At 45.2% G+C, this 20634-nt stretch overlaps 1 protein-coding gene across 3 annotated transcripts in view; it reads right to left on the bottom strand.

The window, feature by feature from the left end:
* The window catches only part of Loxhd1 (lipoxygenase homology PLAT domains 1), a 135903-nt gene that overhangs the window by 12433 nt on the left and 102836 nt on the right, over positions 1-20634 (bottom strand). For 2 of the 3 annotated variants that reach the window (XM_070028633.1, XM_070028635.1), the window contains 8 exons: positions 20395-20604; positions 20133-20268; positions 17162-17370; positions 16136-16321; positions 13597-13724; positions 10752-10869; positions 8793-8967; positions 6648-6833 (listed from right to left, as the gene is read on the bottom strand). In XM_070028633.1, the coding sequence (XP_069884734.1) occupies positions 6648-6833; positions 8793-8967; positions 10752-10869; positions 13597-13724; positions 16136-16321; positions 17162-17370; positions 20133-20268; positions 20395-20604 (1348 nt within the window). The remainder of the gene's footprint in view (positions 1-6647; positions 6834-8792; positions 8968-10751; positions 10870-13596; positions 13725-16135; positions 16322-17161; positions 17371-20132; positions 20269-20394; positions 20605-20634) is intronic. The other variant, XM_070028634.1, reaches the window with a different exon arrangement.

The raw sequence follows: 20634 nt of genomic DNA, 5'->3' as shown, positions 1-20634 counted from the left end.
ATGAAGCAGATGTTGTCCCTTCTCCATAAAAAGTCCTCAGAGACTTCTAACCACTCTCACAGTAAAACACAAAGTGCTCACCAAGAACTGTACAAATTGTATGCTCTAATCTGCTTCTGCCCCTTTCATCTCATTCCATAATATTTATAACTTCCCTTCCTATAGTCTACCTACACCGAACTTCTTTCTTTACCTCGAACTATGTTTTCCTGGGAAAACATAGTTTGCATTTACTGTTCTGTCTGGAGTGATTCTCCCTGGGTCCTAAATACCTGTGCTATCTTGTCATTGAAGTGCCAGATCAAGTATTCTATTGTTGGGAAAGTCCTTATTAATGGCTCTATTTACAGGAGTTTCCTCATTCCCAATTACTTGCTATCAATCACCATATACTCACTTGACAATCTGAAATAATTTCAATTTTATTTTCTTGTATATTGTATTGTCTGTCTTGTCTCCATCTCCTAAGTTGTAAACCCCACGAGATCAAGAAGTTTGTCTGATCTATCCATCACCATATTCCGGGGCTTGCATGCTTACAGCAGTGCTCAGCATGTTAAGCAATAAATGCTTACTACTGTACAAGTGTGCACTAGGACTGAATAGGGAAGAATGAGGAAGAAAGATGGTGATGGTAGTTTTGGGTGTGGTGGTAATTTACAGCCCTACATGAAAGGAATAGCCTGTCCCAGTAGACTTGATTGTTTTATCTCAGATGTCCTAAAATTTACTTCCAAAAAAAGCCATAGAAACCCTCAGCCACCATGGGGTCCCAATCTTTCCAAGTAGGAGATGATAGACTCCAAATGGCAGTGAGGCTGGCAGCAGTATACCATCTGTGGATGCCCAGTGGCTTTCCATATCTAGTGGGATAAACGGCTTTGTGTCTGCAACTCTGTGTTTATATATTTTAGGCCTTCTTCCCCTTGATTCCAATCAGTAAGGAAGAATGTCACCAAATCTTTTATCCAAACAAGATGGCATTTTCTTCTTCCTTATATGGCTCTATGCTAACCTATTCTCTTGACAGGTCAGCTCCTAGCTCCTCCATGAGGCCCTCTGGGATCTCCAGACCCACATTGTTTCTTCCGTGTCTACTGTCTCAGTCACAAGCACAGAGATTTTAGGAAACCTTTGCTACTGAGTCCACATCTGCACCCAAACTCTTTTATGACTCTTTTTGCACGCATGTCTGACTTTTCCAGTTAGGTTGTAGGAAGTAGGAATGGTCTCTTCTGACCTGTTAACTGTATTGTAGGGATATGCACTTAGCATCCAATGAAAATAGAAGTATTAAGTTAAATGAGAGCTGTCAGTTTGTTTTTTTTTGTTCTAGTACATGCCATAGAGATTTATCCCAGGTAGAGAAATTTACTTTACCAAATGAAGTGAAAAATAATATCATTTAAAATGTACTTTGGCAAGCTAAGGGTCCAACTGGGTGACTTACATTTCTTCAACAAGATAAATGGATGGGCCAAGTGTGATAGTACATACCTGTAATTTCACCTACTTGGGAGGCAGAGTCAAGAGAATCACAAGTTGAAGGACAGCCCGAGTAAAGTTAGCAAGACCTTATTTAACAAACAAACCAGACAATAGAAAGACCTAACAGGGTCATGGGCATAGCTCAAGTGATAAAGCTCATGCCTAATATGTAATAAACCCTACATTTAATCCCCACCCAAACTTAGAACAAAAGAAAAGATCAGTGGATAGTATGAAGTAAAACCTTCATAGAGCTCTAGTTATGAAAGAATATAAGAATCTGACTCTTTGTATTTTGAAAAACACTTTCCTAGGTACATTTCCTAAGAGGCAGCTTGAATAGGCCTTTGGGATTTGGCAGACCTGGGTTCCAGTCTCTACAATGCTCCTAACTGAAAATATAATAACATCCCCATACCAATACTCTCACTTGTACAACTTGACGATTAAAATGGATATTTTTGATGTCCTTTTTATTTTTCTGAACTTACACTACAAGAAATAAAGCATACCAACTCATTTTGTGGTTAAAAGGCTGTTTTTACTCACCAGAGTTTTAATTTAACCACAAAAAAGCATGAAGAGCAGGATGAATTAGAAAGTAAACAGTCTGGTTATAATTTGCTCAGTATTATAAATGCTATCTGGATAATTGGAATTAAAGTGAATAATTAATCATTCATCTTGATTTTCCTCTTTGAACTATATTTCATGGTAACCAAATAGCCTCAGGAACAATTTTTAAAAGAAAAATTCCAGTTAGTAAGTGGATAAGAAATGACAGAATTGTAAAATTGCATTTGTAACTAATTGATCATTACTGGATGAAACATTAGATGAAGAGTTATGAAGGAAACTTACAATGGAGCAATCAGGCTGGCAGCTGCTAAATCCAGCTACTGATCTTAGACTTGGTAAGAATAAGACTTCTGTGTACTTCCTATCACATCATTACAGTGTATAGCACTGAAGAAATGCACACATTTCCTGTGTATGAAGTACACAGACTGAGGGCATGTACTTATCACAAATATTGCAGAAATTTGTTATGAAGTACAAGGTAAATAATACAAAGATATTGTGGTTCTCTGTAATAATGGTGGTGTAATTTTGTAAGAAAATGTCTGTTTAAAAAGAGAAGCATAAGCTGAGTGCTTGTGGCTTGTGCCTATAATCCTAGTCACTCAGGAGGCTGAGTTCTGAAGAACACGATTGGAAGCCAGCCAGGGAAGGAAAGTCTGTGAGACTTTTATCTCCAGTTGAACACCCCCCCAAAACCAGAAGTGGAACTGTGGCTCAAGGGGTAGAGGGCTAGCGTTGAGGCAAAAAGCTAATGGAAAGTGCTTAGGCCAGCACAAACAAGTAAAATAAAAAGAGAACCATAATAAATACGTGTAGGGTGAAATGACACAAAGTTTAGGATTTGAGTTCATATCCTTCAGCAACCAAAAGAAAAATGGAAAAGGTTAAAGCTGATGTGATAAAACGTAATGATTGTTGAACTTGGGGGGATAGGTAAGTGGGAGTTCATTTTACTATTTCCTTCACATTTGTACATGATTAATTTTTTTTCATAAAAGCACCACTGGTTCAACAAGCAGCAACAGCAAGAAATATTGAAAGTGTAAGTTCAGGCAAAGAATATTGCCATGACTTAAGTTAACTCGTGACTTCTATGATATTTGTTCAGGAATCCTAACCTTTTCCTGGAAGATTCTCAAACAAAAATTATTTACCCTCATAAATTTCTATGCAAGGAAAAGAATAATGTAGCTAGAAAAATTATGAATTAAATATAAAGAAAATGTGGCAAAGAGACAGCTTTAAAGACACGTTGCCTCAGCTTATATTAACATCTAAATTTCCACCCCTGGAAGTTACTATAAAAAGGAAGCTAGGACCCCAAATTCTCTACTCCTCTCCTGACCCTACTATCTCAACTCTGGAAGCCCACTAAGGACTCAGAAATCTTTTCCTTGTTGAGCCTCAAGATCTACCAATAATAAGATCCTGCTTTCATACTCAAAGTTTGGCTCAAGATGAGAAAGCCCACTTGCTGCTCATAAGTCATATTAATGACTTGGAATGTCTTTATGTTTCAGAGTCACATGGAGCTAAGGTCGTTAGACAGTCTTTAATATCCATGGTAGCCATGTAGTAAGTGTCAAGCTCTTGGGAGAATCTAGCATCTAAATGCATGGAACTGACCATGGTGCTGATCAGCCTCCCTCCTCTTGCAGCATTTTGACAATGATGGGATAGAAGGAATCAACTAATTGGCTGTGAGGTTTTTGCACAGTGGAAAAATGCATCAAGACAACCGAGAAATACACTGATGTGTGCACAATCAGTGATTAGGAAGAGAGATACCTGGTGTTAAAGAAGTTGGTTAGGAGCCTGAGGTTTATGGCCAGGATTCTATTTTTTTTTTAATGCACCAAGGCACACCAAAATTGGTTCTGGAAAAAAGTGAGGTCCTTAACACAGAAGCATGAAGGTTCAGGGAAGGATTTAGGAGTCTGGAAGAAAAGTGTAACTAAATTCTTTTAAACTGTGTTATATCCCCTATTATATCAGAGATAATGTGGCAGACACCAGGAAAAGAACAAGACAGCTGAACTCATGAAGCTGATAAAGTAAAGGAGACAAATGGACCTAAAAACATGCTGACTAGAAGGGTGTTCAAATAAGGTATGACAATAAGAACTTTCAGTGAACTTTCAGCATAAGAAAGCTGGACGGGTAGATATAATCCTATAGGATGCATGGTGGGAGTTAGGTCACAAGGGTTAGGAAAGTCTAGAGTGGGGTCAGAAGTTTGTCTGTGATGCATACAACTATAGAATTTTTCTAATTTTCCTAATTTTCATGCCTAGAGAACAGTTTGTTGTTTTGTGTCCCAGTTACCACCAAGCAGAGCTCAGGACTATGGAGATCCTGGATATAAAAGTTAGGATCAACATACTAGCCAAGCACACACTATTTATTATGAGAATGTTCTGAGACATTCAGTTGTGTGCTTTACGCCACTGAATTTATAAATGACAAAATGCTATTCATCTCCCTTTCTTTTCTCTTTATTACATTGACTTAAGTGTTAGGCCATGTACCAAAAGTCCTTAGCAAGGTATTCTAGGAGTTCACTAGGAAGAAATGGGCATTTTAAATGTCTCAATTGCTTTGCTATTTGAAAAACATGTAGCTTCCTGTTTCCACTGCTAAATTTATGTCCAAGGAACTATGGAGTGTGGAATGAGGACACCACCTCTTGAGATTTCATGAATGGTGGATGTTCCTCAGAGTAACAGGCTTTCAGATGAGGCTCTCCTCCCAGAACACATTTGAATTTACAAGTACAAAATATAGAGATAATTTCTCCAGCCTTCCTTTCCATTTTGTGATCTAACAGCCATATCAAATTTGGGGATTCTCCCTTGTTTTATTTCCCTCAAGTTGGTCTTTTCTCCACAGATTTCTCATTCTCTCTTATTTTGGCTTCAATATTGTCTGCTATAGTCTGGATCTTCAATGTCCCCCAAAGGCTGGTACTACTAAGAGGTGGTTGAATCTTTAAGAAGTAGAGCTTGATGGGAGCTCATTATGTCATTGAAGATGTGCCCTTGACAGTGATAATGAGACTCCAGCTTCTTCTTTCTTTGCTCCCTGGGTCCCAATGTGAGTGGCTTTTCTCTGCCATGTACTTCTACCATGGTTTATGCCTCACCCTAGGCCCAAATAAATGTGGCTAATCTATCATGGACTTAAACCTCCAGAACAACACACTTACTGTGAATAACTACTGTAACTTGGTTTGTCAGCTTATACCAATATTAAAATGAGGGGGATTGTCAGGCTTTAGAGAATGATCTGGACTGCTTGTTTTGTCTAAGGAGAGATCCTACCAGGGAGGAGGAGAAAAACAAGAAGAGAGGAAACTTAGATGCTGCTGGAAGCAAACAGGATCTCTGGTTACTGAAATGTGACTATTGTTTTGGAGCACTCTCAAATAGAAGAGTCTCTACTTTCCTAGATTGGAAGGAAAGGTACACAACCTAGGAAAATAGAGGTTCCTACTATAAGTGGCCCTGACATTATCTTCTTGTCTGGAAAAAGAGAGATCCATCCTAGTCACTGTGAAATTCTTCCCTATTCACTTTTCTGGCCTGACTTGGAGAGAGACAGGAAACCCTCTGCCCTCTGGTCTCACAGTGTGTTGACTCTTTCAAGAAAGTGGGTGGCAGCTGCTGAGAGTTGGGTTTCACCAGTGACTGAGATGCATAGGTTGCTGAACAGTGTGGGTTTCTTCACAACCTGCACAAAGCCCTGGAGCCTGGGGTCGGGGAGACTGAGCAAAGGCTGCAGGCCTTCTGTGGTGGCTTGGCAAAGGCTGCTTCCAACACAAGGCAAGGAAGATGATTAGGAGAGCAGCAAGCATGAAGCTGGTGAAACCATTCAACTCTAAAATGTCAAGTAGAACTTGAAGACCCCAAGCCAGATAAAATAGGGAAACCGGAAGACTGGAAAAATGATAAAGCAATGTGGAGGACATGAATTTCATCACAGTTACAGATGTGACCAAGTCCTCCTTACAAACTCGGAAATTAAACGATTAAGTTCGCACTTGGCATCTATCCTATATCTTAGCTGATAGTCATCAGTGAAGAAGCTACACTTAAATTCACTGTTATTGGTGAATTCCTTATAGAACATCCACGGGAAGTGATTTTGGTGAGCTCACTTCTTCTTGCCTGCCTCCCACCTCTCCCTTTTATTCTTCCTTTTCTCCTTTTTTCTCTTGCAGTCCTGAGGGTTGAACTCAGGGCCTTACAAATGCTACTCAAGCTCTATACCCCTAGCCCTTAGGCCAACCACATTTTCCCTTAAATTTTTTATGCCTAAACTAAATAGAATTCATTCGCAGATTTCAAAAAAGCCACATCACCCAGGGAGAAAGCAGAAGAAACTAAGCTCTACTTGTAGCATTAGCCCAGAAGCACCTGCTCCCAAACTGATGGGAACATCTGAATAGTGACCACCAACCTTGTCCAGCCACCTCACTGCTAAGTAAGCAGTGTCTACATACTGTCAAAGGGGACAGAGACACCTGTGGAGAGAGCCAAGGGCTACCCTTCACCACCTAGGCCTTGACAGGGAGCTACCTTTGTTGTCATGCCAGACCCTCAGCTTGCAGAGGTGGCCCAGGCTCAGCATGTCAGAGAAGTTGAAGGTATCCGTGTTGTTCCGTTCAAACTTGTTCCAGTTCGCCGACTGCTTCAGAGCCAGGGTCCCACTGTCTCCATTCTCCCCGAAGATGATGATGCTCACGTTAGCATCGGTGCCCGCTCCTGAGGGTGCATAAGTGAGGTATTGGGTACCAGTTGCTCTCACACACAGCCCTCCTGCTCTAAACTTGCTCCTAGATACCTCAGAGGACCCAAGGGTGGAGTGGGGACAGTGTTCAGAATTGACAAGGCCAGAAGTAGTTCAAAAAGGGGTAGTATGTGTCCTGGAACTCCTGGGTCTCCAATTCTATGCTTCAGCCTTCTCTTTGTGTCTTACATAGGCTGTGGCTCTAACTGTAGTCATAGCAACTATGACTTTAGTTTTTTTAGTACAAAAATGTGTCTATTTCTGGGGAAATGCTCCCAAATTTAAAAGCCATGCCAGGTATACTGACTTTAATAATACAGGCTGTCTCTTGCACAAGGTAGGTTGAGCAGGAAGCAGGAAGGTTGTGGCCTACCTCTGACAGACATTCTGCTACAGTTATATATCATATACTTAAGCCAAATAGAGGTATTGGTCTCAGTTAAAAAGCTAGTGCTGAGCTTGGCACTAGTGGCTCATACCTATAATCTCAGCTACTCAGGAGGCTAAGAGCTGAGGGTTGTGGTTTAAAGCCTGCCCAAGCAATCAGCAAAAGCTAGAACTGGAGATCTGGCTCAAAAGGTAGAGTGCCATCTGAGAGCAAAAATGTTAAAAGAGGAATACAAGGGAGAACTCAAATAGTGCGATTCCTTAGAACGGCAAAATAAACATCAGGAATAACATCAGGACATGGGTACTCGAAAGGGGCAGGTGAGGTCAAGGGGAAAGAGGTAGACAAATGAAAAGGAGAAAAGGGGAGAGAATATAGTCAAGAATTCAATGTATACCCTATGAATTCAAGAAGAGTGAGGGAAGGAATCATTTGGGGAAAAAGGATGGATGAGAATGTTGAAAAGCAAGATATGGATCAAAATGCATTGTATTCATAAAGTGCTTTATTAAATGGCAACTTCTTTGTATAACTACTTAAAGATAATAAAAAAAAGAAAAAAGCTTTTAAAAGTCAAATGAGGGTGTGAAGCTCTAAGTTCAAGCCTATGACCAGCACATAGACAGAGACAGATAGACAGACAAACACACACACACACACACACACACACACACACACACACACACACACACAGAATCAGTGCTTCTGGAAGAAGTGGCCTTGTAAAGTTTTTCACCCAACTGTTACCAATGAATGTAGCAATTAGTTGCTGGGAATCCACCAGGGAATAGGAGGGATGAAAAGCATGTGAACAGTTGGAACTCCACCAGATTTCCCCACCTCCCTTATGCCTGAGATTCAACTGTGAGAGCTCTAATCCTTTGACTAAAGGTTTCTCTGTTGAAAACATAAGCTACTGTGGCCAACAGGTTAATCCTTGGTGTGAAGGAGTATAAATGTGTTTGCCGGATTCTTTGCAATGGCCCCTGCGAGTGCGGGACTGTGGTGAAGTGGCAGGCTGTGGCGTACTTCTGCTTGTGAGCTTTCTCTGAGTGCCTCCTCTGTGCCAGTCTTTGTGTTTCTCAACTTGACTTTGGCATCACCACTGGAAATTTCCCCAGGTGAAAAGACACACTATCTGAGCTCCCCAGCAGTACCTGAGCTGGCATGAATTAGTCAGAGCCTTGCCATACACACTGCGTTGATCCCACCAGAATTCCAGAACTGCAAGGTCCCCCAGAGGGACCTTGCCAAGACACAGTAATGACTGTCCAAACCCACCGATGTACCCAAGATGATGAGCACCTAGGTGAGGAGAAGACACAAGCTCCTACATCTTTTCAAAGCCATGGACCACCTTCCCTCCCCCCAAACATTCTCCTCACTTCCCTGAGGGAGCAGAGGAGGAGCAATTCAGTCAGTCAGTGGGATGAAATGTTTTGTCCCAACAGAAAGTGACACATTTTAGAAACAACCAGAACTCAAGTCCTGAGCCACAATTTGAGGGTGAGGGCCCAGATAGTGAGAAGTGGGGGGTTCAACACACCCAGGATGTCGCTGGTCTTCACTGTGACAGTATAGGACGTCCATTCCATCATCTCCTCCCCATCGATGACAGCACACATCTCACACACCAGGGTCTTCTTGCCCTTCCGCTGGGACAGCCAGTCTCTGTAGTAGAACATGGTCAGGTCTCCGGTGTTCATGTTCTTCAGCAGGACCTGTAGAGGGACCCTTGTGGATATATCCTCTCTGACCCCATCACCCACTACCCAAACCAGCCACCCGATGATCCAGAGCTGTGTGAGCTCTGACTCAGAATTGGAGAGGGCTCTGTTCCACGGATCTTTCAGATCTCTGTCTGTAAACCCCACAGGATTTGGGAATTGAAAATCCACCTAAAAAATCCTCCTGAGAGATATGATCATGTCTATAGGAAATGTTTACTGGCTGGCAAGAAAATAGACTTATCAAACCACCATCAGTCTCAGACACCTGGAGCAGGGTACCTGTGTTTACCACATTGTCCTGGGCCTGGCCACCATATTGTTGCTCAAGAAAAGTCTGCTTTTGGCCAAATGAGGGAGGAAGAGCCTAAGGGGACACAGGACAGATGGCTTCGGGTGGATGAGAGAAGAGAAAACTGACCCAGGCAGATGAGAAGAAGGCTTTGAGTTACAGAATTGTGCACTGCACCCTCAAATTTGTATGTTGAAGTCCTATCCTGCAGTCCTGATATGACTGCATCTAGAAATAGGGTTGCTATGGTACAAGCAGTTAAGATGAGGTTATTAAGGTGACCCTGATCCAATGTAACTCAAGTCTTTATGCCTTATGCCAGGGGAAACTGGCACAGAGACAAACTCATGGAGGTGCTTCATGAAGACTGGTGTGACACTGCCACCAGAAAGGTCTGCCAGAGCTAGGACGGAGGCCTGAGACGGATCCTTTCCAGAGCCTTCAGAAGGATCATGACCCTGACAATCCTATAGATCCTTTCACCAGTCCCAGAACTGTGTGAAAATCAATTTTTGTCCTTCCTCACCTCCACCCAAGGCACTTTGTCATGAGACAACAGGACACTAACACTGCCCAAGAAAGGAGGTCTGACATCAGCCCCACTGTGTTGGAGCCCAGAGCCACGTGGCATAGAGGTTTATTGAGGCACTGTTATCTTCGTCATAGAGCTATTGTCTTTGCTATGGCTGGCGGGGGGCTTCTGCAGTGCTCCTCTGGCTTGGGTCCACACCTTGCTTGGGAACACCAAGAACACCTCATATCACGTGTTCCCATCAAAACAAAGCTGAGCTTCTGGGAGTCTCCTCTGCTTCAGAGGGAGTGTAGATGGTTAAGGCCAGCAGCAGTGTAAAAATAAGGCCACAAGGAGAATTTGCCTTCTTCCTCAGGGGAAACTGAGTCTGTGACTGTGTGTGTGGTGTGTTGTGTGGCATGTCTGTGTGCTATGTGTGTGGGGGAAGATAGGCAGAAAGATATGAAGGTCTGAGCATCCCAGGCCCAAAGCTGCTCTCAGCACATGCTGATGAGAGCCTGGCAGCCAGGCTGCTGCTGGAGGGCTCAGGCTCCCCAGGATGAGATTGAGGAGGTGCAAACGCTGGCAGCCACCTACTACATGGTTGCAGGGTCATCAGAAGCTTTGCACCATCCTACCTGCCCATCACTAGGTTGTATCCTCTCTGTCTCAATTCCTGAGCTTCTCTCCCAGCCCCTACAACTCCCATCACCCAGGAAAGCACTGCCAGGCCTCTGAACTCAGGCTCCACCCACATCATACTGTGTTCTGTTGGCAGCATGTTGATCCACTGGACAAAAATAAATAAACCTACAATCTGCTTCATTCCAGCGTATGGGATTATGTAGCTGGGTCCTGTAATAACCCTCGTAAGTGACAGTTGCCTTGTAATGAGGTACACCAAGGAGCAGAGAGAGGCAGTGTGGGAGCATGTGGGCGTGGCTTGCGAGGGCGGGCGGGGCCCAGGCACCGTACCTTCTCCAGGAACCACTCTGGCCGGCTGCCCAGGCCATCAATGCGGATGCGCATCTTGGTGAAAGGAGCGATGTCCAGGATCTCCATGATGAAGGTGTCGTTCTGTTCCCTCTCAAACCTGAAGGCAAGAGGAAGAGGGTGAAGAAGGGAAACCGCCTCCGGCCAGAGACCTGATTTGGGATAAGGAGGGAAGACAGATGAGGTCTTTACTCAGCTCATCTCTGCTCCCAGAAACTTCCTTACCCGCCCACCCTTGGACACCAGTTGCAGTTTCTCAAAGGTTGGGTTCAGCAGGTTTCACTGATAGACATGGCTCTGAGCCATGGGTTCTGGGTTCTAATTTAATTTGCTAGTCATCTGGAACAGTTTTGATCTCGGGTCTGGGTTTCCTTACCTGTAGTCACTCACCCTGCAATGTCATACAGCTGTTGTGGAGACCAAATGGATATGAAATCCTCTTTAAAGTCAAAGAGGATTTCATATCTGAGAAGCTTCAAATGAGATTCTGTGCACAGCAGAGCTACCATGAATGGAGGGGGAGGTCATGCACTGCCCAAGTCTAAAAGATAGCTCTCCCAGTTTCCTATGCGTGGTATGTACAGTTGAACACCGTGTCTCCAGACTGAGAGGTTTTCTGACAACTGTAATGTGGTAGCAGAGAGAAGGTAGTGTTGCTTTTGTAGCACTATTTTCTTTTTCTGCCGAATGATTTCATCATCTCAGGGATGCTCTATCTTTATTACTCTTCCCACGGTGCCACCTGTACAGCTCGACCTTCAATGGTGACTGATTCCAGATGACACTGCTGACAAGCCTCTGGGGAAGTGCAGGTGGCCCTGAAGAGATGACGCCAAATGGCAATTGTCATGCTTCCTTGGATACAAGACACATTTAAAAAAGTATGCCACAGCCAGTGGGAAGCAAGCTTGCCAGTGCTGCCAAGTGAGAGCTAAGTACTCCGAGTCTTAGCTGTGTTCTTCATGGTCAAACACAGATGATCCTCTTTTGTTAACTCACTGTGTGCATTTATGATTAACAGAGCTGAGAAATCTACTCAAGTTTGGGGAGCTTAGCTTGGGAGAGTCTAGCTGAGTTAGTTGCTAGTGACTGTTGACCTTTGGTTCTGGTTTTACTATCTGACAGGGAATGTCACAGCAGATAAATCTAATTCTCTCTCTCTCTCTCTTTCTCTCTCTCTCTCTCTCTCTCTCTCTCTGTCTCTCTCTCTCTCTCTCTCTCTCTCTCTCTCTCTCTCTCTCTCTCTCTCTCTCTCTCTCTCTCTCTCTCTGTATGTGTGTATTTCAGCCTCTACCCTCTTACTCTGCCTTTCTTGAGGAAAGTTTCACCTTACACAACACCAGGCTGTGCCAATGACACATGCCCAGTCCCCAATCAAAATGCAGACACTCTCTGGGCGTGGTGGCTCAGGCCTTTTAGTCTAGGTAAGTGAAGGTGGAGATGAGTGGATTATAGTTTGAGAGCAGCCCAGGCATTGTATCTCAAGTAGTGTCTAAGTACAGTGGCTTACGTCTGATATCCCAGCTATGTGGGAAACACAATGGCTGTCCTTCCTGGAAATTTGGGGATGCACAAGTAGGAGGATTGAATAAAGTTATACCCTGCCTCAAACATAGCCAATGCAAAAAGTACGGGGCAGAAGTGTGGCTCATGTGGTAAAAGTACCTGCCTAGCATGCATGAGGCATTGAGTTCAATTTGCACCATTACCAAAAATTTTAAAGAAGTAAAAAAGATGTAGACCCTCAGAATGGGTCTTCCAGGGGCACATGTAAATCATTCCACCACATGAATATACAGATAAGCCAAACACCCCATCCTGGGTAAGAGCAAGCCCTGAGCTTGCAAACCAGATCAATTAATCAACCTTTATGCAAAAAAGAAAACACTTGAACAGGAGCATTTTACAGTGTGGTTGTGTTTATTATACTGGGGTTTCAAGCAACATTTTTTGAAATATTGGTACTCCCAGAAAACGTGTGCATGTGCTCTCTCTCTCTCTCTCTCTCTCTCTCTCTCTCTCTCTCTCTTTCTCTCTCTCTCTCTCTCTCTCTCTCTCTCTCTCTCTCTCTCTCTCTCTCTCTCACTACCTCTCTTTCTCCCATTCCCCTCACTTTCTCCCTTCCTTCAGCAATGATGTCTTGGCTATCTTAAAAATAAGGTAGACTGTAGGTGTGAGATAATTAAGTGGAAAAAATATATCTGAGAATTGGGGGTGGATGGAAACTCTTTGGACTTGAGCTGAAAAGGGACAATAGCCAGGCCATGCATAAAACTGAACTCTGACATACAACTTCTGCAGCACTAGGGGAATACATGGCCTCTTCCACAATTGGCTCAGAATGGTCAGGACTGGGGCAGGGTCTGCCAGTTTCCCTGTGTTGTCCCCATTTCCAACTTAGGACCAACCCAAAAGTTGAATCTATTCTCTTATTTAATCACATAGACCGCCCTGCTTCTTAGCACAGCCTCTCTAGTGTCAACAGCTTCCACTGCTACAGGACAATAGATAAAGCCAGGAAATGAACAATGAAGCAACATTGTTGAATGATCTGAGGACTGCACAGGATTGCACGAACAAAGGAAGTAGAGGAGGAGAAAGTTGTTATGGGTTGCCCATAGCCATGGGTTCCTATGGATGACAATGGAAGGCTTCCTGGAGGAAGAAGATTTGAAAAAGAAAGGAGTTGAGACAGAAGGAGCAAAGATGTGGTGGCTGGAACCCCGTTTGTTGGTGTGCAGGGAGTTTGACAGACCCAGTGAGGTTGTGTGAAGGGTAGGGTAGAGGGCTATGTACAAAAGGTCTAGGGCTAGTCCACTTGGGGTACCTGGCCTTCTTCTTGTCCAGCTGTACTTCTTCTGTGCTCCCGTTGATGCCGTACAGTGTCATGAAGATGTTGGAGTCAGTGCCCCCACCAACCACATCTCCTGTCCACACTGTCATTTCATAAAGCACCTGCCACAAAAGGGGCATGACCTGAGCCTTGTCTCACACGCCAACACCCCAACCTGCCTCCCAAGTGCTGGTTGTACAGATGTGATCTCCATGGTCAGCAAAGCCCCAGGGTTGGCCATTCTGAGTCTCTGCATGGTGATGGACAGTGGTATCACGAGCCACCCAGGGCTCCACTTGAATCTCAGAGCTGCATCTGCTGACACTGAGTGGATGCCCTCTTTGTCCCTCACTGTGCTGTCTTCCCTGTGGTGAAACAGGAACACTCTTTGCAGAGTTATGGGAGCCACAGGCAATTTGTATGAATGCCAGCTCTGGGCCTGTCACGTGTACAGCCTCCGGAAGCAGCCGTGGTTCGGTGTGGTCCCCACTTCCGGTTTCAGCCAGCGCACACCCTGAGGTCTGAGTGAGGAGTGCCCCTGGGGTGACATTGAAGGGAATGCCACCTCAAGCCACTCAAGTAGGATAGTTGCCTGTTTATCCAATTTTCACGGTAGATCACCATTTTGCCTTGTGTTCCCAAAGGGCTAAATTCACTTTGCCTCTGTCCACTGGAGCATGCGCACTGAGGCCCTACCTTGCTCTTCCTCTGAGAGGCAGCCTTGGGCAAGGAGTGCACCCATGTCAATGTTCCAGAATGTCTTATGGTCCTGAATCTTAATTTCATTCCCTTTCACCAAGTTCCCACAGACTAGCAAGACTAAGGGTACAGGAGAGACAGCAATGGCTGGGCTGACTGTCCATCCACTTTGAATGTCTCTGGCCCCTCTAATCTCCCATTGCTGCCATGCCCCATCTCCCCTGTACAGATAAACCTTGTCTCCACCATCCATAGAGTCGTATCCCAGAACACAAGAGGACTGGATTACAGTGGTCACATTATTGTGCAAAGTGGTGCTTTTCTAGCAGTATTTAGAACCTTCTCTAGAGCACTAAATGGTTGTATTGTGCAGACCTGGCCCTCAGAGGACTCAGGACACACTTGTGGAGAAATGTATTAAGAGCTGGGGTGTGTGTGTGTGTGTGCACACGTGCGCGCGCGCGCACACACACACACACACACACACACACACACGCTGCTGCTAGGACTTGAACTCAAGACCTGAGCCTTGTCCCTTAGCTTTTTTGCTCAAATCTTGTGCTCTGCCACTCCTCCACCTCCAGCTTCCTGGAGATAAGAGCCTCAGGAACCTTACTGCCAGAACTGGCTTCAAACTCTGATCCTCAGATCTCAGCCTCTTGAGTAATTAAGATTACAGGTACAAGCCACTGGCTCCTGGCTCAACATGAAGAGCTTTTAATTTACCAGGAACATTGCAGACCATTCTCCAAGGGCACACTGGGTGAGAAAGAGAGGCTTCTGGGAACAAGAAGCCTCACCCTCTCTCACTGTCATCCAGACAGACACAGGAAATAGAGCGGTCAAAACAAATGCTTTGGTGACTCCACCAGCCCCTGTGCTCTGTGTTCATCTTTCTCCCCTTTTACACAACCAGTGCATCCCTCTTTATGTAATCAGAATATATCCAAAAAGAGACAGAAGCAGGTCTCCTGTAATTCCGGCCTGCTAGCGAGTATCCTGCGGAGAAGGTCAAATCCAAAGGGCCCTGTGCGTCTTTGTAAAGTGACAAGCTGATGTTCTTTTGTTCTGTGAATAGCAAGGATGTGGATGTGGATTTTCCTGGCCTAGAGACAGGGAGGGGCACAGCTGCCCCGAGCAGGGTGTGATGTGTGCTAGGGGGTGGCACACATGCAAACACCTAGAGGGCGGGAAGTAGGTCAGGGTGGAGGCCCTGCATGAATGGCATGCACACCGACGCGGTGTATCTGTCTGGGAAGGGGGAGGCTGGTTGTGTGGTGGAATTCTGCTCTCTTGCAGGAGAGGGGAAGATACCCCTCATTCTTGTTATTTCTATACACAACCCATGCAGGGCTAGTCATCTCCTCACCTTGGTGGGGTGGCCTCGAACCTACACTGGTGGGGCCTTCTAACAGTCTAACAATGATGAGATAGAAATAGAAGTCTGCAAGATTATGACCTGAAGGCTTTTGGCCCATCAATGGGCTATATATACTGGGGTTCCAGCCACTCAGACATCCTGCCTCCCTCCTGCTTGGCCCGCACTGTGAATTTATATGTGTCCCAGATCATTTGGCTAGCAAGGCCAACAGCAAGGAAAGGAGTTCAGGGTTCCTGTCTTTCAGACTTTTCCATCGATAAAGGCATAGACAATACTCGCTACATTGTGAGAGCCAGAGGCTCTCACACAGCAGCAGGCTAAAAGCAAAGATAGTGTGGATTCCTGGCTCCTAGCTAAGTGGTACTAGCCGGTGGTGGCTTCTGACACTCCCTTCCCACTTCCTTCACTTCTCCCTCTCTGCCGTGGTCCCCACCTGCAGGCACATCCACATACCTTCACCCCAATGTTCACCACTGTGGCATCCAGGAGGTCAAAGACACGGGAGGTTACACCATCACCTCGGTCCTTGGCGAGCCAGCAATTACAACGCAATGTGTACTTGGTGCCTTGGGTTGGCACTGCCAAACCCAGCTCTTCCACCAGCCAGCAGCTCTCAGGGGAAGCTCCATCATGGCCCAGCTGTGTATATGGGTGCAGTGGGCATACAAGTTCTGTGAGGATCTTGACACAACTCAGAAGAAAAATTTCCCTTTGTTGTGTACTCCTATCCTCAGTGTTTTCCTCTAAGGTGCTTGACACTCCTTGGCCTGAGGACCTCCCAAGAGGGCGAGGAGATTTTTGGAGAATGAATGACAGCCCCTAAGCAGATGACCTGTGTTAATCACAAGTTGACTCTGGGTGGGCCTGTGTCAGGTGAGCCCTCTCAAAGAGGCTCCAGACATCAGAGATGGAAGACCCAGAAGCCTGGAAGCACAAGAGCTCCCCTCCTCCTGACTGCAAGGTTCCCTGCAAGGTTTTGGAAAGCACTACACGGAGGAGGATGGTAGACCACTCCTGGGAACTGAAGGCCTCAGTCCTACAACCCCTAAGATGATTGATTTAGACAACAACCAGTGAGCGTGGAAGAGGACCCCCAAGCCTTAGACAAGATGGCGGCCCTGGCTTTAACACACTTTCCTCCCCAGAGACCTTGAGAAGTGCCCCCAAGGAATCCACCCCTGATCCATAAAAGATCATACACTTGTGTGTTTTGAGTTACTATATCGGTGGCAACTTGTTTGCCCAAGAAAATAAAACACGCAGCTCTTCTCTTGGGTATGTGGAAAATAGGGGCCCAAAGTGGGTGGGTAACTCGAAGTCACCCAGCTCACAGGTGGCTGAGCCCAGATCTTCCTTCCCTTCTTGCTCTGAAGGGTTCCAGTCATTCTCCTGCCTGCCCTGTACTGTCTGCCTTCCTGTACTGGTCAGCTCTTTCCTTTCCTTAGAATGGTCACCATTACAAAGCCCCAGGGCCAGTACCTCTATCTTCTTGATGATGCCCACATCTAAGCCTCCAACATAGAACTCCTCCACAGAGCCGCAGCGGAAACCCTTCTTCCCTTGAGGGTAATCTAACCAGATGCGGTTGCTGCGCTCATCATCTTCCCCGATGAGTAAGATGAAGGCTCGGCTGTCAGTAGCTGCATCCTTGTGCTTCCCAGTGGTAACTGACACATAGTAAGGAATAACTGCAAGAGATTTAGGGGCCCAGCTGGACAAGGGCACTGTCCCAGGACAAGGGCACTGTCCCTTGTAGACTTGGAAATGACCTCTGGAGTGCCCTGACCTCAGCTTCCAGTTTAGCAACCAAAACCATGAAACCTGCCCGATGGACTGTGTACCCGCTGTGGTGCCCATCTACTCTCCAGGATGGAGGGAGTGGGAAGATCAACACGAAAACCCAAGAGTGTGCGCATCACTTCTTTGATGAGTCAAGCTTCCAAAAGCTTTCCTGACCAATTATCTTAATTGTACTTAGCCCTGTGAGGTAAAGAAGAGTAAGAACAATAACTGTTCACTAAGATGGGGAGTTAGATGCTTGAGAAGCTGATCACAGTTGGCAAAAGCAAGGTCTCATAAAAGTAGGAGTCTGGGGAAGAAGTAATAAAAATGTATCCTATATATAACATGGTGAGGGAGAGTGCGGGGAGACATCTGTTTCCGAGTCAAACCAGATTAGTCAGCATAAAAACGTGTTCAGGAGCCAAGCACCAGTGGCTCATGCCTGTCATCCAAGCTACTCAAAAGGCTGAGATCTGAGAATTGTAGTTGAAAGCCAGCCTTGGCAAGAAAGTCCATGCGACTCTTATCTCCAGTTAACCACCAAAAAGCTAGAAGTGGAGCTCTGACCCAAGTGGTAGAATGTGAGCCTTGAGTGAAAAAGCTCTGAGTTCAAGCCCCAGTACCACATAAAAATGAGCAACAACAACAAATACCTGTTGTGATATTGTCCAAAAAAGAAATGTACTCATTACCTAACTTATGGGAAAACCCCTCTGTACAACACCTTAATAATGACATTAAAATGATATTTAAAAATATGTCCTGGTAATATGGCTTAGATTCCTAGGTACCCCCTCAGTGTCCAATCTCCCGGCATAGGGTGGTTCTAATATGTAAGTAGTTATTGCCAAGTGGATTTCTGGGAAAATCTGAGTCTGACTTTCTTGGAAGAAATACCCTTATGTCCCTATCCTTCCATTTATTCTGCTTGGAATATGGATGTAATGGCTGGAGCTCCAATAGTCATCTTGAGGATGGAAGCCATTTCTAAAGGTTCTGGAGTGACCATGTTGAAGGACTCTTATGTCCCTGAGTTTACTGGAACTGCTGAATGAGCCCAGGGTGATCTACCTTTGAACTTTTATGCAAGAGAAAATTCTAAGTTTCTGTAAGCTGGTATCTCTAGGTCTCTGTCCTCTGCAGTTAGTAGTTGATACAGTGGGAAACTTTCTTCTGGCTCATCTTCCTCAGTGGAGTGGGAGACACTGTCCTGTGTAGTTGGGTGAGGTTATATGATTTCCATCTCTTTGAAAAGTTTCTAGATTAGTCCTTCCTGGCTGGGGGTTCCTGCATTGCTTCCTGTACCTGTGAGTGGCCTTGTTTCATATTTTCAAGGAGAACCCCAATAGGGTCTTATTCACAGTGAGAAGGTGAGATGCAGACTGGTTTTCTCTGTCTGACCCCACAGGTCCACCAATGGTGTCCTGGAAGTGGGGGAATATCATGGCAATCATACTCATGTTTAAGACAACTGAGTAGGAAGGCAGGCATTTACATACATAGACAAATATGGAGCTGCCTTGCCTCAAAATAGGTCTTATAAAATAAGCTTACCAGAAATTATGTTATTGGTTTTTGTTGCTGCTGCTGCTGTTTTGTGTGAGCTCTCGCTCTCTCTCTCTCCCTCTCTCTCTCTGTGTCTCTGTGTCTCTATCTGTCTGTCTGTCTGTCTGTCTGTCTGTCTCTCTCTCTCTCTCTCTTTCTTTCTTTCTGCTGATTTTTTGTTTTTGTTTTGTGGTGGTACTGGAGTTTGAATTAGGGCATTATTCTTGCTAGTCTGGTACTCTACTACTGAGCCACACTTCCAGCCTTGTCTTGGGCTGGTTATTTTTGAGATAGGATTTCACATTCTGCTGTCTTAGCCATGTGCCTGAGCTTTGATCTGCCTACTTCGTTTTCTGAGATCATAGGTGCTTATCACTGTCTCTAGCTCCTCTCTGTTGAGGCTGAGTTTTGGGGGCTTTTATGCTGGTGTTGACCCAGTTCCTCAATCCTACCAATATTAGCTTTGGATGACAAGAACACACTGCTACACCTAGCTAGGAATTGAGAAACTTTCTCCTGAACCCTTCTGCCCAAGCTGGCCCTAAATGGCAGTCTTCCCATTCTCAGCCTCCCAAGTAGTTAGGATTAGAGGCATGAGCCAGTAGTCCCTGGCTATGGTACTATTTCATGAAGAAAGGAAAAAAATGAAGCTAAGACATTGTCAGAATCAGAAATGGAGTTTGAGTCTCCAAACTACTGGCCTAGAATTTCTCTCCTGGCCACTACCACTCACTATAGCCTGTTTTGTGTATCTGAAGGTTTTGAGTGGTGGGCCGGTGACCTGCGAGGATTTCACCATTGCTATTAGCTTGTGTCTGGTGGTCCCAGGTTCTCTGGGTATAAGTCTGAATAAGGGCAAAGTATACCAAGACACCCTCACAGGTACATCATCGCCCAACATCTTTTAGCCTTTGCTTCTCCATTTGACTAGGGGGCTAATTTCTGCCCAGGGTTGTTGGGAGATTAAAACAGGCAATTTTTCCATATGAACATTCTGTTAATTATAAAGCATTAACTGAATTCATCAACAACAGTTGGACTAAAGAACAGCTTTTCCAAGAACAGCTTCAAACTAATTCCATGTTTCCTGTTCACCTTCTAAAACTCTCCCTGCTTGGCTTACCTGGACCCTCCTGAACGTAGTCAACCATGGGCCCTGTTACCGTGGCAATGTCTACATCAGCCATCTTGGAGCTCAAGGCGATCTCCCAGAAGTCAGCAGGGCTACTGCAGTTGCTACTGCGGTCCCCAGTGTACTCCTGTTCAGAAAAGCATGACCCCATCCCATTGTAGTTCAAGTTCCATCTGACCAATGGACTATTCTTCAGCTATCAAGATGGTGACAAGTCATGGCTGAGCCAAAACCCCAACCACCTTGCCTGTACCTTCTCATAAAAGAGCCTCTCCAGTCGACCATCCTCCTTCTTCAAAGACAGCCAGCGCCCACAGAGGAACAGGAACTCATCCTCATTGGTGTCATTCCAGATTTCTACCTTCTCCACATACCAGTCTGCATACCACTTGGTGTTGTCATGGCGGAGCTTGATCTTGTAGATGACACCCAGGTCAGCAGCCTCAATGATGAAGGTGTCAGCCTGGAGAAATCAAGTATGAGGACTTGGGTG

This window comes from Dipodomys merriami, unplaced genomic scaffold (assembly GCF_024711535.1).
Source record: "Dipodomys merriami isolate MVZ:Mamm:240054 unplaced genomic scaffold, mDipMer1.0.p SCAF_2, whole genome shotgun sequence".
Taxonomy (NCBI): Eukaryota; Metazoa; Chordata; class Mammalia; order Rodentia; family Heteromyidae; genus Dipodomys; species Dipodomys merriami.
The sequence above is the reverse complement of the archived record's forward strand: the minus strand, read 5'-3'. Positions and strand labels throughout refer to the sequence as shown.